Raw genomic sequence first — 18,889 nt, forward strand, 5'->3', positions numbered from 1 at the left:
TAGGTAGGGGCTGGCAGAGAAATGAGCCAATGAGCAATTTGATGAGCTTTTCATTGAATATAAAGCTGTAAGAAAAAAGTGTACAGTTTGTATATTTATAAGTATCTCCTTTTTAAAATGAATGTAAAGTTTTTTCACAGATATTAAAAATGTAATGATTTTATCAAAAAATATTACCATATTTGTATTAAAATAATTTTATAAATGTGTAGAAAGTAATAATAATTAAAAAAATAATAATTATTTTTATTTTTGAAACAAATTTTATTCGTTAAAATGATAATTTTTTTAACAGAGTAGTATTTTTTGTCTTTCTAAATATTGTATTGGTTTGAAGATTATAATATCTATTATTTTTTAAGGAGAAGGAATATGTGGTAATAAAGGTTTGGAAAAAGACTTTCGATTTGGGAGTTATAGGTGAGACACCAAATGCAAATGCAATTTATGTATGGGTATCAAAAGATGAGAACAAAGTGACGTAAAAGAAGCATTTGATGAATGCTTAAAAGAAGGTTGCAAAATGAATTTACTATCATACATTATATAATATAAATGGGATTGAGAGTTTTATCAAGCAAGAGATTCTTCACAAACAATTATTAAGAGATCAAATTGACTTATGTTTGCTGCAAGAGACGAAAGTTAGTCAAGGTGAATATGTGTTGGTTAGATCATTATGGGGAGGCAAAGAGATTAAGTGGTCCGCTAAGAAGGCGATGGGAAGATCAACATGTATTCTTATAATGTGGAATGCTAAAACTATCAAGACAACTTTCGGTTTTGAGGGTGAAGGGTTCCTTGGAGTTCATATTAGTCGGAAAGATTACTTCATCTACGTCTTAAATGTATACCTTGGATGCAACATCGACAAGAAAAGGAAATTATGGTATGATCTTAAAAAATTCAAATCCTCTTTGTCGGTTGGTCATTGGTGCGTTGGTGGAGATTTCAATGCCAATAAGAGGCCATGAGAGAGGAAAGGAAATGATGCCTTTCATCATAACATTAAAATGAAATAGTTTCGTGATTTCTCAAACGAAATGGAATTAATAGATCTTATGGTTGTAGGAAACAAGTTTACTGATCTCCGACTTTAAATCCAGTTCCCCTCTAGTAGCAAGTTGTCAAATTCAGTTCCCTTATGAAAATTATTCTTAATTCCAGTTATCGTCTGACAATTATTCTTAAATCCAGTCCTCTTCTGGAAATTATTCTCAAATCAAATCCCCGTCTGGAAATTATTCTTAAATCTAATTCCTGGTTGGCAGTTTAGTTTTCAAATTCAATTCTCGTCTGACAATTTTATTTGCAAATCCAGTACCCGTGTGAAAATTGAATCTTCGTCGTCCTAAAGACCAGTACTCGTATGAAAATAAAATCATTTCCTTTTCAAAGTCCAGTACTCGTTTGGAGTTCTAATCATGTCCGTTTTTTAATCCAGTAATTGTCTAACAATCTAACCACCTTTCAGAGTCCAACTTTGTTTGGCGCGCAACTCTCAAAAGATTAATCTCGCTTGTCTCTTTTTAACAAAAGAAAACAAGCCTTATTTGACATTCTTACCTTGAAGCCCAATATCCATTGGCACCCATCCATTAATCCATTACATGAATCGGCTATGCATTTCATTTCATGCATATCACATAACATGCACATCAATCTAAATCATATCATGTATTCATAAATGCATCGACTCAAAACATACCATGCATCTTCATAAAGCATGCATACATAGCATAAGCCAAGATTATGACCGCTCGTGGAAGTTCAAATTAATCCTCGGCTAAGTCAATCACATTTTCTCAAGTAGAGTTATTATCTCAGCAGGAGTGCTTATTGGTACCCCCCAATAGGTAACTTTTTCACAGAGTCTATTTGAAAGTCTTCCCCAGCAAGCTCGCTCCACACTAAGTGATTTTTGGAATTTCTCCCAGTAGATGGTCATCTTAAACGATCCATACTAACGCGTGAGTAGGTGTTGACCTCTCATACCCTTAATGAATATCCTTTGTCTTGATCTAAGCATCGACCTTCAGGTTGATGACGATTTCTTTGTGTTTGGTCTAAGCATCAATCTTCAAATTGATGATAATCAGTTCCTTGATCTAAGCATCGGCCTTCAGGTTGACGACGATAAGTTTGTTCGATCTAAGCATGGACCTTTGGTTGAGGATGATCACCCTTTACTTGATCTAAGCATCGACATTCGGGTTGATGACGATCAATGTGTCTTTAAGTCTAAGCACCGACTATCAAGTTGGTGACGACTTGTCTTGATCTAAGCATCGACCTTCGGGTTGGTGACGATCAATGTGTCCTTAAGTCTAAGCACCAACTTTTGAGTTGGCAACGACTCATTTCGATCTACTCATTGGCCTTCAGGTTGACGATGATCGGTGTATCGATCTAAGCACCAACCTTCTGTTGGCGACAATCACCTTTTGTTGATCTAAGCATCAATCTTTAGATTGACGATGATCATTTCCTTGATCTAAGCACCGATCCTCGGGAATGCAATGATCTATTTTTGTGCGATCTAAGCACCGACCCTCAGAAAGGTGACAATCTCTTTGTGTTTGATCTAAACACCAACCCTTGGGAAAGTGACGATGTCTTTGTGTTTGATCTAAGCACCGACCATCAGGAAAACAAGGGTCTCTTTGTGTTCAATCTAAGAACTGGCCCTCTGTGTTTGGCAACGATCTTTTTATCGTTCAATCTAAGCACCGACTACCGCATTGACGATACTCTTTTACCCTATCATATCTAGATGTTTTCTTCCCTACTGCTTTTATCCATTCGATAGATAAAATTGTTGGTCATTTCGTATTTAATTATCTTCCTCCATGATTACATGAATATTATCGTCACTCATGCTCTCGAGTTAAAGGTAATTAAATATGGGCAGCTATCGTACCCTAAGTTTTGGACACATGTTTTTTATTTTATTTTTAGAGCATTAAATGAATCAAAATTGTAAGTTAGCTTAGTCGGTAGCTTGACAAGGATGTTAAGTGAGAGGTTGTGGGTTCAAACCACATTACATTTCTTTTTATTAATTATTTTTATTAAAAGGTCATAGGTCAGCAGAAGTCAAATGTTGATTATTTTTTGTTATTTTAATTTAATTTTCGTTTTTTGTAAATAGGTATTTTTTAAATGATCATTTATTTCATTTTATTCATCTTTAATCAAAAAATAGTGAAAAAATTGTAAACATATATAAAAAAATAGAATTTTTCCCGACGTGCCATATTTGTTTTGTGAATTGGTCGTTTAATCATATTTGTTTTTCAAATTGGTCATTTTGTTATAGTTTTGTTTGACTGGTCGCATTTTATCATAGTTTCTTTTGATTAGTCGTATTTTATCACGTCTTGTCACAATTTGTTAATTTCCTCATTTATTAACCTAATTTTCACTATAAAAAGACCAATATTTTTCACACAAAGGGTTACAATTACACTCCAAGCCTCAATCCCTCTCTCACATGTATTTTTTAAGAAAAAAGTCATCCATCACCTTTCGATCTTCGGAACTTCACCTCCTTTATGTCGCTCCTCTTCGACCATACAACCGCGCACATGACCGTCCACCTTAAGCCGCATCCTGATCCACCATCTTCTTGTCGGATCCAACATTACGACATATTTCTTTTACAATTTTAGATCTTTGATTTGTGAATGTGTGCTATGATTGGTGATGTTTTTGTTTGTTGTGAATGAAAAGAAAATGAAAAGAGATAAGAGATAAGAGATTTTGAACTGGAGGAAAGAGAGAAAAGTGTTTCTTATGCTGTATTTTTTGTGTTGTAATAAATGTTGTTTTTGTTTTTTATTATTATAATAACAAGTCCATATGTCATATTCTAATTGGGCCATTTTAATTTTGAAAAAAAAAGTCAAAATAGAATTTAACCATATCCATTTCTTGAACCATGAGTCAATTGGTGGATCCCCATGTTTTTTTTCCTTTTATTTATTATTTAAATTTATTTAATTTTTAAATTAGAGTTGTGATTGGTATGGGCTTTGGACTCATTTGGCCTTGATATTAGGCCTTGCCAAGAAATATAGGCTCTTCTAGACTTGCTAGATTTCTTGTGATGACCTTTTTCTTTGTCTTTCTTGATAAAAGGACAATCTGACCTATAATGACTGACTTTTCCACAATTGTAGCATGAACTTCTAAGTTTACCCTTCTTATTCTCATCTTCCTTTGAGGAGTTCGATAGCCTTCTAAAGTTGATTAGGTTCTTGTCGGAGTGCTTGACTTCATTTTCCCATATGTATCTATTGTACCTTTTGACGAATAACCTTATCTCTTCATCATTAAAATTCTTATCATCTCTTGTTTCACGATTACTTTGCTCATTGGTTGAGGACTTTGAACTTGAAGCCTTTAGAACAATAGACTTCTTTTATACCTCTTTGTCTTTACCTTTCTCCTTCTTTATCTTCTTCTCATGCTCTTTTTCATGTTTTTCCAAGCAAGTGAGTTCTTACTCATGTTCTTTTAGCTTACCAAATAAAGTTGTGAGATCAAGTGTTTTAAGATCATTCGCTTCTTTGATTGTAGTTACCTTAGATTGTCATTCCCTATTAAGACTGTAACACCCCGATTAAAATAAGAGAATTATTTAATTGAGTTAATATTATTTTATTAATTTAATTAAATAAAGTTGAATTATTGGATTATTTTTATTATTATTATAGATGTTATTTATTTTAATAATAATTAAATAAATAAAATAAATGGAATATGAAGAGTGGAAGGGTAAAAGTGGAAATTGGATAAAAGAGGCCAAAGTGAGGACTCAGGTTTTTTTCACGTGTTTTGCCTCAGAGTCAGAGAAAGGGAGAGAAACGCTGAAGAGAAAGAGAAGGAAGAGGAAAAGGCCAAAGATTGCTCAGAGCTTCCTTCAATCCAAAGAGGTAAGGGGTCTGAACCTTATTAAACAATAATATGCTGAAAATGGTGAAATATTGGATGAACGAAATTGGGATTTTAATCGAAGGAATTCGTAGAAATTATATGCAATGATGTTAGGATTTGTGAAATCGAATAGGGGACTATTTGTATTAGATGATATGAGTGATTTTGTGTGAAATTTGGACTGTGGAAGGATGAATTTGGATAGATCTCGTAGCAGAAAAAGCCATTGCAGATCTGTAAATCTGGTTTCTGGTCATACGCGTATGGCACTAGGCAATACGCGTATGAGATTGCTGGTACGCGTATGGCACTAGGCAATACGCGTATGGATGAGGAAGATGGTGTTTTGAACGTGTTTTGGTCTCTGTTGGTACGCGTATGGGAATGTGATACGCGTAGCATACGCGTATGGACATGGGCAATACGCGTATGGATTTGGTCAGGCGTGGGCAATACGCGTATGGGCATAGGCAATACGCGTATGGGCAGACTTGTGGTCTTTCCTGGGCTGTTGTTGTGCAGTTTTTGGTTGGTTAGGCTGAGCGAGGTAACTTAGCTGATGCATGGTATACGAGGGATCATTTCCCGTTGCTTTGAGTGGTATAGATATTAGTAGAGTGTGATAATACTGTGTTTGATTATGTGGCATGATGTGATATGCTTTTGTGATAGAATGTGTTAATGATGATGATAACATGAATATATGATGATGTTGTTGCTATGTTGATTATGATGCATGCTTGGTGTGCATGCATTCATGAAAGGCCGATGCCTAGTGATGAACGGACTGAGTTCCAATGATGTTGTTGACTCCGGGCTTGTTGAGAGGCTTGGTTCCTTGCGGGGAACTCGGATTCTATGGTGATGAATCTGGGAGTGGTGATCCTGTAGTTGGTCACAAAATGGGTATACCGAGTCGTGTTGAGTCATGCATGGGTGTGTGCATTGCATTTGATATGTTGTTTTGTTGATGTTCATGAATATGTTGATTATGATGATTATGATGAGCTGTGTTGGCATATGTGAAATATATTTATGTTTATATTTCTGTCGTTATATTATTATTTAATAATGTAATTCTCACCCCTTCTGCATGTGTTTATGTTCATCTATGATGAGCAATGTGCAGATAAAGAGGAGTAGCTATTGTTGAGGTTTGAAGAATAAGTGTAGAGTTATTCTACAGAGTCGAGTCAAATGCTCTGGTCATGTGACACCGGGGTTATGGGATTCGATAGATAATTGATTATTATTTACGTTGTTTATGATGACTAACATGTTGAGATGTTTTGTTGAGATAATGTTGAACCATTATTATGAATTGTTATATGATGAATAATAATATTAATGTTGTTGTCCGCTGCGAAGTTTTAATAAAATAAATAATATGTTTTATGTTGTGATGCGATAACTGTTATGTTGTAAGAAATGTACACTCTTCTACATGTTGTACTCTGATAATCTATTTAAATATGTCGTTTGGGTAGAAGGGTGTTACATTAGTGGTATCAGAGCATGGTCAGTCCAGTCGAGTCATAATGTGATGTTTTTCCTGTTGGTCGATTAGTGTAAATGACACTGTCGATATTTAACGGTTGTAGTTGTGTCGTGCAGAGTATGGCTGGAGAAAATGACCGTGCGATTGCTGAGGCTTTGGCTGCTATGGCGCAGGCTATGCAGGCGCAGCAGAATCCGCCGGTCGACGAGTTTAGGAATTTGGGAAGGTTTCTGAAGAATAACCCTCCTACATTCAAGGGGCGCTATGATCCAGATGGTGCTCAGATTTGGCTGAAGGAAATTGAGAAGATTTTCCGGGTGATGACGTGTACTGAAGCACAGAAGGTGCAGTTTGGTACGCATATGTTATCTGAAGAGGCTGAAAACTGGTGGGATAACACTCGCCAGAGGATTGAAGTACCAGGTGCTGAGATGACTTGGGAAAGGTTCAAGACGGTCTTTCTAGAGAAATATTTTCCTGCTGATGTGCGATGTAAGAAGGAGATGGAATTTCTGGGACTGAAGCAGGGTAACATGTCTGTTGCTGATTACGCTTCGAAGTTTGAGGAGCTGGTGCAGTATTGTCCTCATTATAATAATGCTGATGCTGAGGAATCCAAGTGTGTCAAGTTTGAGAACGGGTTGCGTCCCGAGATCAAACAAGGCATTGGTTACCAGGAGATTCGTAGGTTTCCTACGCTGGTTAATAAGTGCAGGATATTTGATGAAGATAGCAAGGCTAGGACTGCTCATTACAAGAGTCTTAGTGAGAAGAAGAATAAGGATCGTGGTAGTCCTTATGCATCTCCGAATGGTAAAGGTAAGCAGAAAGTGGTAGATGAGAAGAAGCCAAGTGGAGGAGGATCTCCCATAGCTGGTAAATGTTTCAAGTGTGGCGAGCCGGGCCACCGTGCGGATAGCTGTACCAAGAAAGTGCTGAGATGTTTCCGATGCGGTCAGGCTGGACATAGAGTTACTGAATGTAAGGATGCTGGTCCGACATGTTTTAATTGTGGCGAGAAAGGCCATATCAGTTCGCAGTGCTCGAAACCGAAGAAGGCGGCTACTGCAGCTCATACTACTGGTAGGGTGTTTGCTCTGAGTGGGGCTGAAGCTCCTAAAGAAGATAATCTGATTAAAGGTACTTGCTTGATTAATAATGTTGAATTGCTTGCTATTGTTGACACCGGTGCTACCCATTCGTTTATTTCGTATGAGTGTGCGACCAGGATTGGTGTGATTATGTCGTCCCTAGGCGGAAGTATGGTGATAGATACTCCTGCTAATGGTTCTGTGAAGACTTCTGTTGTCTGTCGAGGTTGTCATTTGACGATCTTTGAGAGAGAGTTCGTGGTTGATTTGGTGTGCTTACCCTTGCACCAAATTGATATTATTCTGGGAATGAATTGGCTAGAATTCTATGGCGTGTTTATCAACTGCTATGGGAAGACGGTGCGGTTTTCTGAAGTTGGTGAGAATGATGAGGCAAGATTTCTATCTGCTAGGCAGGTGGGGGATTTTGTGAAAAATGAAGCTCAGATATTCGCTTTATTTGCGTCTCTGCAATCGGATAAGAAAGTGGTGAGTGTAGATTTGCCTGTTGTCTGTGAATTTCGAGATGTGTTTCCGGAGGATGTAAGTGAATTACCTCCAGAACGGGAAGTCGAATTTGCCATTGACTTAGTACCAGGTACGAGTCCAGTGTCGATGTCTCCTTATAGAATGTCGGCAACTGAATTAGTTGAATTGAAGAAGCAACTTGAAGAATTGCTTGAGAAGAAGTTTGTGCGTCCAAGTGTTTCTCCTTGGGGTGCACCAGTATTGTTAGTGAAGAAGAAAGAAGGTACGATGAGGTTGTGTGTCGATTACCGGCAGTTGAATAAGGTGACTATCAAGAATCGGTATCCATTGCCGAGGATTGATGATTTGATGGACCAGTTGGTTGGAGCTCATGTTTTCAGTAAGATTGATTTGCGGTCGGGTTATCATCAGATCCGAGTGAAGTCAGATGATATTGCGAAGACTGCTTTCCGTACGAGGTATGGTCATTATGAATACACTGTGATGCCGTTCGGTGTGTCTAATGCTCCAGGTGTGTTTATGGAATATATGAATCGTATATTTCATCCGTACCTTGATAATTTTGTTGTGGTGTTCATAGATGATATATTGATATATTCTAAGACGGAAGAAGAGCATGCAGGACATCTGAGAATTGTTTTGCAGGTGTTAAGAGAAAAGAAATTATATGCAAAGTTATCTAAATGTGAGTTCTGGTTGAAGGAAGTGAGTTTCCTTGGCCATGTGATTTCGAGTGGTGGAATTTCCGTTGATCCTGCTAAAGTTGATGCCGTATTACAGTGGGAGACTCCGAAGTCTGCTACTGAGATACGCAGTTTTCTGGGGTTAGCTGGTTATTATCGCAGATTTATTGAAGGCTTCTCTAAGTTGACATTGCCGTTGACGCAGTTGACTAAGAAGGGTCAAGTATATGTGTGGGATACAGCTTGTGAAGCGAGTTTTGTGGAGTTGAAGAGGCGGTTGACCAGTGCTCCAGTGTTGATCTTGCCTAATCCTGGTGAGTCCTTCGTTGTCTATTGTGATGCTTCTTTGATGGGTCTTGGTGGTGTTTTGATGCAGAATGGTAAAGTTGTAGCTTATGCTTCTAGACAGTTGAAAGTTCATGAGAGGAATTATCCTACGCATGATCTAGAACTTGCAGCTGTTGTATTTGTGTTGAAAATGTGGAGGCATTATCTGTATGGTTCCAGATTCGAAGTGTTCAGTGATCACAAGAGTCTGAAGTATCTGTTTGATCAGAAAGAGTTAAATATGAGGCAGAGAAGGTGGTTAGAATTACTGAAGGATTTTGACTTTGAATTGAGTTATCATCCCGGTAAGGCTAATGTAGTTGCAGATGCGCTGAGTAGAAAGTCTCTACATATGTCTATGATGATGGTTCGGGAGCTCGAGTTAATTGAACAGTTCCGTGATATGAGTTTGGGTTGTGAAGTTTCCGCTGATAGTGTAAAGTTGGGTATGCTGAAGTTGACTAGTGGAATTCTGGAAGATATTCGGAATGGTCAGCAAGTTGATGTCGCTCTAGTTGATCATATTACTATGGTTAACCAGGGTAATGGTGGTAATTTTGAGATTGATGAGAATGACATCCTGCGATTTAAAGGTAGAGTTTGTGTTCCTGAGGTGTCTGAATTGAAAAAGAGTATTCTTGAAGAGGGCCATAGGAGTGGATTGAGTATCCACCCAGGTGCAACTAAAATGTATCAAGATTTGAAGAAGTTGTTTTGGTGGGCTGGTATGAAAAGAGATGTTGCTAAGTTTGTGTATGCCTGTTTGACTTGTCAGAAGTCAAAGATTGAACATCAGAAACCGGCAGGTATGATGCAACCTTTGAAGATTCCTGAATGGAAGTGGGATAGCATTTCCATGGATTTTGTGACGGGATTGCCGAGGACGACGAAAGGTAATGATTCTATTTGGATGATTGTGGATCGATTGACTAAGTCGGCGCATTTCTTGCCGATGAAGATTAATCACTCTTTAGAGAAGTTGGCAGAGTTGTATATTGAGGAGATAGTGAGGCTGCATGGTATTCCATCCAGTATTGTGTCTGATAGAGATCCCAGATTTACTTCTAGATTTTGGGAAAGGTTGCAGAAAGCGTTGGGGACTAAGTTGAGGTTGAGTTCAGCTTATCATCCTCAGACTGATGGTCAGACTGAAAGAACTATCCAATCCTTGGAGGATTTGTTGAGAGCTTGTGTGTTGGAGCAGAGTGGTTCTTGGGATAGTTATTTGCCGTTGGTGGAGTTTACTTATAATAATAGTTTTCATGCTAGTATCGGTATGGCTCCATATGAAGCATTGTATGGTAGGAGGTGTAGAACTCCATTGTGTTGGTATGAATCAGGTGAGAGTGTTGTACTCGGACCTGAGATTGTGCAGCAGACGACTGAAAGGGTTAAGATGATTCAGGAGAAAATGAAGATTTCTCAGAGTCGTCAGAAGAGTTATCATGATAACAGGAGAAAGGCACTTGAGTTCCAAGAGGGAGATCATGTGTTCTTGAGAGTTACTCAGACGACAGGTGTGGGTAGAGCTTTAAAGTCTAAAAAGCTTACTCCGAGGTTTGTGGGTCCGTATCAGATTTTGAAGAGGGTTGGGGAAGTGGCGTATCGGATAGCTTTACCGCCGTCGCTTTCTAATCTGCATGATGTGTTTCATGTATCTCAGTTGAGAAAATATATTGCGGATCCTTCGCATGTTGTTCAGTTGGATGATATCCAGGTGAGGGATAATTTGACCGTTGAGGTGTTGCCAATTCGGATAGATGACCGAGAAGAGAAGACCCTGAGAGGTAAGAAGATTGCTCTAGTGAAAGTTGTTTGGGGAGGTCCAGCTGGTGAGAGCTTGACTTGGGAGCGTGAAGATCAGATGAAGGAGTCGTATCCGGCTCTATTTGCTTGAGGTATGTTTTCGAGGACGAAAACTCTTTTAGTGGGGGAGAGTTGTAACACCCCGATTAAAATAAGAGAATTATTTAATTGAGTTAATATTATTTTATTAATTTAATTAAATAAAGTTGAATTATTGGATTATTTTTATTATTATTATAGATGTTATTTATTTTAATAATAATTAAATAAATAAAATAAATGGAATATGAAGAGTGGAAGGGTAAAAGTGGAAATTGGATAAAAGAGGCCAAAGTGAGGACTCAGGTTTTTTTCACGTGTTTTGCCTCAGAGTCAGAGAAAGGGAGAGAAACGCTGAAGGGAAAGAGAAGGAAGAGGAAAAGGCCAAAGATTGCTCAGAGCTTCCTTCAATCCAAAGAGGTAAGGGGTCTGAACCTTATTAAACAATAATATGCTGAAAATGGTGAAATATTGGATGAACGAAATTGGGATTTTAATCGAAGGAATTCGTAGAAATTATATGCAATGATGTTAGGATTTGTGAAATCGAATAGGGGACTATTTGTATTAGATGATATGAGTGATTTTGTGTGAAATTTGGACTGTGGAAGGATGAATTTGGATAGATCTCGTAGCAGAAAAAGCCATTGCAGATCTGTAAATCTGGTTTCTGGTCATACGCGTATGGCACTAGGCAATACGCGTATGAGATTGCTGGTACGCGTATGGCACTAGGCAATACGCGTATGGATGAGGAAGATGATGTTTTGAACGTGTTTTGGTCTCTGTTGGTACGCGTATGGGAATGTGATACGCGTAGCATACGCGTATGGACATGGGCAATACGCGTATGGATTTGGTCAGGCGTGGGCAATACGCGTATGGGCATAGGCAATACGCGTATGGGCAGACTTGTGGTCTTTCCTGGGCTGTTGTTGTGCAGTTTTTGGTTGGTTAGGCTGAGCGAGGTAACTTAGCTGATGCATGGTATACGAGGGATCATTTCCCGTTGCTTTGAGTGGTATAGATATTAGTAGAGTGTGATAATACTGTGTTTGATTATGTGGCATGATGTGATATGCTTTTGTGATAGAATGTGTTAATGATGATGATAACATGAATATATGATGTTGTTGTTGCTATGTTGATTATGATGCATGCTTGGTGTGCATGCATTCATGAAAGGCCGATGCCTAGTGATGAACGAACTGAGTTCCAATGATGTTGTTGACTCCGGGCTTGTTGAGAGGCTTGGTTCCTTGCGGGGAACTCGGATTCTATGGTGATGAATCTGGGAGTGGTGATCCTGTAGTTGGTCACAAAATGGGTATACCGAGTCGTGTTGAGTCATGCATGGGTGTGTGCATTGCATTTGATATGTTGTTTTGTTGATGTTCATGAATATGTTGATTATGATGATTATGATGAGCTGTGTTGGCATATGTGAAATATATTTATGTTTATATTTCTGTCGTTATATTATTATTTAATAATGTAATTCTCACCCCTTCTTCATGTGTTTATGTTCATCTATGATGAGCCATGTGCAGATAAAGAGGAGTAGCTATTGTTGAGGTTTGAAGAATAAGTGTAGAGTTATTCTACAGAGTCGAGTCAAATGCTCTGGTCATGTGACACCGGGGTTATGGGATTCGATAGATAATTGATTATTATTTACGTTGTTTATGATGACTAACATGTTGAGATGTTTTGTTGAGATAATGTTGAACCATTATTATGAATTGTTATATGATGAATGATAATATTAATGTTGTTGTCCGCTGCGAAGTTTTAATAAAATAAATAATATGTTTTATGTTGTGATGCGATAACTGTTATGTTGTAAGAAATGTACACTCTTCTACATGTTGTACTCTGATAATCTATTTAAATATGTCGTTTGGGTAGAAGGGTGTTACAAAGACACCTCAAAACTTTATTAGTAGCAATATCAGTGGAAATAGGCTTACCTAGAGCATTCAAACGATTTATAAGATTTGTGAACATCTTTTGCATGTCGGTTATGGTTTTACCATGCTTCATGCGAAATAGTTCAAACTCTTGATTTAAGGTATTGATCCTAGCTTGTTTGACTTCATTAGCTCCCTCATGGCCAACTTCTAATGTGTTCCACATAGCTTTTGCGGTTTCATAATGGGAAACACGATAATATTCATCAACACCAAGTGCGGATATGAGAATATTTTGGGATTTCCTATCATTATCATTCCACCGATCTTCCAGTTTTGGTACAACGACACCTTCATAATTGGTCATTGTAATTTGTTAGGACCATTGATGATGACATCCCATACATCTTTATCAACCGATTTGATATGGATAGGCATACAAGATTTCCAATAGCCATAATTTTCACCAGTAAAGATGGACGCTATATTGTTCGCCTTTTTATGTTCGGTAGCCATTTTCTAATAAGCAAATATTGAAGCACAGAATAAATCGGAGCTCGTGATACTACTTGTTAGACGATAGATAATGATCTAAAGGATGGGTGAATAGATCCCAAGTTAAAAAACTTTACAAAATCTATTTTGAAAAATTTAACGGCTAGTGGAAGTGACCGGAATCAAATCGTCTAAACCGAACCACTATCGAAAAGTTCAGATATGCGTATATAGAATCAAGTTATTATAATGACAACAAACTTGATCAAAATAATTGTAATCACAATCACTTGAATACTACTCAATAGTAAAGTCTATTCCCAATGACAAAATACACAAAAATGCCATTGAGACAAATGATCAAACACCTTGTGTGCAATCAATTACGTTTAGAATTTTGTATGGTTTTGTTGATTTTCAAATCCGACCACAATCTAATAGATTGTGATCAGCTCAATTTTTTTCTTCCAAAAGGTTATAAAAAAGTTTCACCAAACGGAGAGAGAGAGAGAGAGAGAGAGAGAGAGAGAGAGCACAAAGATTTGTTTAGGCAGTTCCCCAATCAGCCTTGCTATGGGTATGTCTACCCTCAATTCAAACTCAAATTGAGATAATGAAAATTAACCTTACTTTGTAAAAGTCGTTTACAAGATAAATGTAGCAATACAATCCCACAAACCCTATGTTTGATGTTGATTCAAACACTTTCTCTTCCCTTAATCTGAGCTTGATCAAGTCACCCAACAATACCAATTTGATCCATTGTTTCACGTTACTCATTTCCAAGGAACCCCTATTCTTAAAAGATTTCACTCGACAGGATCCAAATTTTGAATTGTTATCACCCAAGATTTACCAAGATGATCCACCGTCTCACGCTACTCCTTTGCAAGAAACCCCTGTTCTTCAAAAATTTCACTCGATCAAATCCAAATTGCGTATAATCTTATTCAAAACCTTCAAATCCCTAATTGATCTTGAAGAAAAATTCCAGCTTGGTTTTCTTATTTGAAACCCCAAAGATCTCAATCCAATTTACAATTCAACAACCTAAATTGGACGTTATAAACACTGATTCTAGATGACACCCAAATAAAAAAATGATTATGTGTAGTTTGTTTGTGTGTATGCATATAACTTAGGTTGAAGATGAAGAGGGCTATTTGATAATCATGGTTTTAAATGTGATTTTCTCAAAATCACATTTTTTAGAAATGATGCATGTCTGAAGAATATATATGTGTGCAAGTATGAAGTTAAAAGAATGCAAGACGTTTAGAAAAAATGCAAAATTTCTAAGATTTTTAATGCATGTGCCAGCCTATGTAAGTCATGTGTCAGCACATATGATGCACGTGTCAACACATTCAAGCAGCACATCAAACAGAAGCTACAAGCTTTAAAAATGACTTACATGTGTCGACTCTTAACTCGTATGTGTCGACTCATAGCATTCATGTGTCAACACATAGACTTGTTTTCACATAAAAACATGTTTTTAATGCATGAAACCTTTTCTAACTCATTCATAATTCTCCTAATACTAAGATGCGCATTTAGAATTAGATAATACTGTCCGATATAAATAATGCTAAATTGTCCTAGTTTTGACATCATACAAAACAATTCTAATAGGAAGGCGCACTCACAATTTGTTCACTAAATCCCTCCATCCTCAACCCTTTAATGCACTATTACTTAAGTTGAAGATCATACACATTTACCAACCTTCAATTTGTGGGGGAATATTGAAGTATGATGGTAATGAGTATGTGAAGCAGGATAACACCACCATTATACATCACCAAATAGCTTAATTACAGTTACAAAACTGATACGAGTTAACTAAAAATTTGTTATAGTTTGTAACTTCTTCTCTAAGACGTAATGTAGTGTGGTAAAGTCTACCTTCCTTATGGTGCAAGTCGCCTTGGTGTATATAAGATTATCTGAATTTAATAATTGCTGCAAGGGTTATCTAATACAAAGAGATTAATTACTGTTTCTTCCGATGCATATATATGGTTAATTAGTTTATAAAACAGAAAGTAACCTGGATGTCAAACTTCAAAAATATTATCCCAAAATGAAACAACAACCACATTTGTAAAAGATTTTGACTATAACTCTCAACTTCATGGAACATGAGTTGAATAACAACATTCCTCATCAATTTGCTATGTCTCACATTATTATCATATCACTATGATCTTTCTGTATATAATAAAGGGAAAAATTTATTACAAATTATCCACACCACAGTGTCATAATACTCACCTAGCGTCCATTTCGCTTGATCTTAACCAATCCAGTGTAATCTGAATCGATCAAGTGAGGAAAATTCAGCTTAGCTTTCGAGCCGTGTATCTTAAATGCAGCTCGATCATAAGCCAAAGCTGCATTCTCAGCAGTTTCGTAAGTCCCAAGCCACACCCTCGCACCGTTTTTCTTAGGATCTCTTATCTCAGCAGCATACTTTCCCCAAGGCCTTCTCCTAACTCCACGGAAGCCTAACTTCTTACCATTAGTTGGTGGCGCGTGAACCACAGGCGCCGCTGCAGCGCTACTGTTTTCACCTTGATCTTCAATTTTCACGCCTACATCAGCATTGTTCACCGTGTTACCGGGGAACCAACCTGTTGTAGCAGCAGCCTCACGCAAAGTCCCGTAGATGACCATGTCGTCAGTATCATCCTCCTTCAACGGTAGCTCCGCCCAATTCTCCGCCAATAAAATGCTACGAAAACTGGGATTCCGGGAGATTGGCGCCACCACCGCTGCTACAGGAGCTGAAGTGTCATGAAAAGGTGTCGTTATGGAAGATTCAAAATTTTCAAAGGCGTTTGCATTGTTGCTCCATCCATGAGTGTTCATGGTTCCGTACAAGTTTGATTAATTTCGTAAAGGTTGAGGTTATCTTTCTGTGATATAAATTTTTGTGAGTAATTACTGCTTTATATATAAGTAAACATTTGAAAAAAAATAATTATAGAATGTTCAATTGTTGACGTTGAATTTGTATTGTTCTGAGAACATTCTTAATTGTCCATGTGAAGAGTTTATGTCACGTGCTTAATTAATATAGAACTTTTTGCTTATCCGTACAACTTGCTTTATTTTATTTTACATGGCTTTTTTCTTTCTTAATTTATTATTCCATGACATGCGTTGTTCATATTTGAATTTTGGACTTAAAAGTTGAAACTTAAAAGGGACTTGTATGTCTTATTTTAAGGTATCATTTCCATGTGATGATATGGCAGAAAGAAAAAGTTATGGCATAAGAGATATGCTCACTTTACCATTATTATCGGTCAATCAATTTTTAGGTATTAGTTGATTTTTTTAAAAAAATAATCAATGTTTTTAAATAAAAATTAAAAAAAAATTAAAATAATCACTTTTTTCTATTGACGCGACAGTTGACTGGACATCCAACTAAGCTAGAGAGGAGACGTCCAGAACTTTGGCGCATGCATGCAAAACTAATGTATGTAGGCGCCACATGCATTGGCGCATGCATGCCTTGATGCCACATGCATTGACGCATGCATACACTACATAATGTAAGCGCCAATGCATGTGACGCATGCTTCTTTCACTTTTTTTTTATAAATTTTAAATATTAAAATTATAATTAAATGAAATATTGAAAATAAAAAATATATTATTTTTTAACGAAAAATTACATAGAATTGACAAGAAATTCAATGATCCGTCCGATTGAAGCACCCCCTTGTTCCACATCCAAGTGCGTTAGCCTGTCTTCGAGGTCTCCCACGATTTTCCTGAAGTGTTTGGGGTCTTTGAGTGCTGACATGATCCAATTAGAGATGTGCAAAAATATGGTTAACCAAACTATATGACTAAACTGAATTGCATTGCACCATAAAATAACTAAACTAATTGAATGGTTAATGAACTGAACCATTTAAATTAATCAATTATAATTCAGTTTAAAACTAGTTCATAACCAGTTTTCTTTTATAAACTGCTTTAGTTATAAATTTTTTTAATAAAAAGAAGAAGAATTATTGAGAGTGAAAAAAAATGGAAATTAAAAATATTTATAATTATGAAAAGTAAAAAATATTTTATTAAAAATTAAAAATAAAATATAGTTTTTTTAGAAAAAAATATTTTGTATCCCATAAAATAAAAAATATTTTTTTCTGAAAATAATTTTTTTTATTAATTAAAAAAATATAATATAATTTGATTCTGAAAAAATATTTTTTTTTGAAAAATAAAAATTTCAGAATAAAATAATTTTTGAAATATAAAAATAAAATAATTTTTTTATATTTTTCCAAAAATAAAATTCGAAAAAATTTATTCTGGATTTTTTCCCCGAAAAATTAAAATTAAATTAAAAAAAAAAATTGCATGAAATTTTAAAAATATCTATTCAGATTTTTTTTTTAAAAAAATAAAAATTTAAACTAATTTTTATAAATAAAAGTTTTTTTTAAAAATAAATATTTTCAAATATTATTATTTTTTTTAAATTAATTATTTTTTTATGAAATTAAAAAAAATGATTTTAAAAAAGTTCAAATTATAAAATTGGTTTATAATTGCAAACTGATTATAAACTAGTTTATAAATATAAACCGGTTATAAACTAGTTTTAAACCTGAATTGAAACCATTTTAGCAATTAACTGCATTTTTTTAAAAATGGTTTTTATAAACTGAACTGAACTATAAATGTGGTTTGGTTCAGTGCAGTTCATAAACCACGAACACCCCTAGATCCAATGGTGGCTGGTGTGAAAGTCTGGTGGAAGGTCCACCAGTATTATATAGATGTGTCATCATTTGTCCCCAATAGCTAGGGGGTTGTCGCTAACAACGCTTCCGTAATTGAGTTTGGTGCCCATGTTGTCGTAGTTGGATCATTGTGGTTGGGTGAATTGTGGACGGTATGGTTGCCCGAATTGAGATATTGAATCGGTTTAGAAACAAATCAATGATTCTTGGGGTGTACTATAGTCAAACAATTGTTGGGTGTTATCGCGATGGGATGCTCGGATGGTCATTGGTGGGGGGCTATGATAGCATGAGGATGAATCATATGAATCATCTGGGCTATAGACTGTTGTGGTGGCTGCGTATGATTGTTGGTGGTTAGGGTTTGATTCTTAGTTTTGAGTTTGGGTGTGTGACATGAATGGGCTGCGAGGTTGGGTGTTTGGATGTTAGGTGTATATGGTAGGGTGATGGTGTGAGGTTGTTGGATGTGTCATCATTTGGAAAATCAGAGTTTTAAAACATTTTAAAACCAAATGAGTAATTAAGGAACAAAAAACGAAAGGAAAGACAATAAAGTAAAGAGATAAGGGATAGAGAGACACATCAAAGATTTATATAAATTTGGTCTAAACTGACCTATTATTATCCCTAAGAATTATTCTTGAGAGTATCAAATAAACTTGGGTGATTTTAGAAGGATATGCTCACGAACCTCCTTATACAAGGAAATGAAGTTTTAAGGCTAACTTCCAACCAAACAATGAACAAGACTTATATTGGTTATCCTCACAAAATTGGCTAGGGGATAAGCCCCTCGCTATTTGTAACTCATAAAGTTCAGTCTGCTACACTGCAGGCG

The 18,889-nt window shown here is 36.3% G+C and overlaps 1 protein-coding gene across 1 annotated transcript; it reads right to left on the reverse strand.

Annotated features, from left to right (window-relative positions):
* Positions 1-15,328: 15,328 nt before the first annotated feature.
* Positions 15,329-16,209, reverse strand: LOC127076730 (ethylene-responsive transcription factor 13). Its single transcript, XM_051018494.1, has one exon. It carries the CDS (start codon positions 16,148-16,150, stop codon positions 15,554-15,556), a length of 597 nt encoding a protein of 198 aa, XP_050874451.1. The 5' UTR covers positions 16,151-16,209; the 3' UTR covers positions 15,329-15,553.
* Between the last annotated feature and the right edge of the window lie 2,680 nt (positions 16,210-18,889).

This window comes from Lathyrus oleraceus, chromosome 4 (genome assembly GCF_024323335.1).
Source record: "Lathyrus oleraceus cultivar Zhongwan6 chromosome 4, CAAS_Psat_ZW6_1.0, whole genome shotgun sequence".
In the NCBI taxonomy this organism is placed as follows: domain Eukaryota; kingdom Viridiplantae; phylum Streptophyta; class Magnoliopsida; order Fabales; family Fabaceae; genus Lathyrus; species Lathyrus oleraceus.

What these genes read in the sequence shown, in the direction of transcription:
- LOC127076730 (XM_051018494.1), bottom strand. Translation starts at nt 16,150, where the DNA reads ATGAACACTCATGGATGGAGCAACAATGCAAACGCCTTTGAAAATTTT.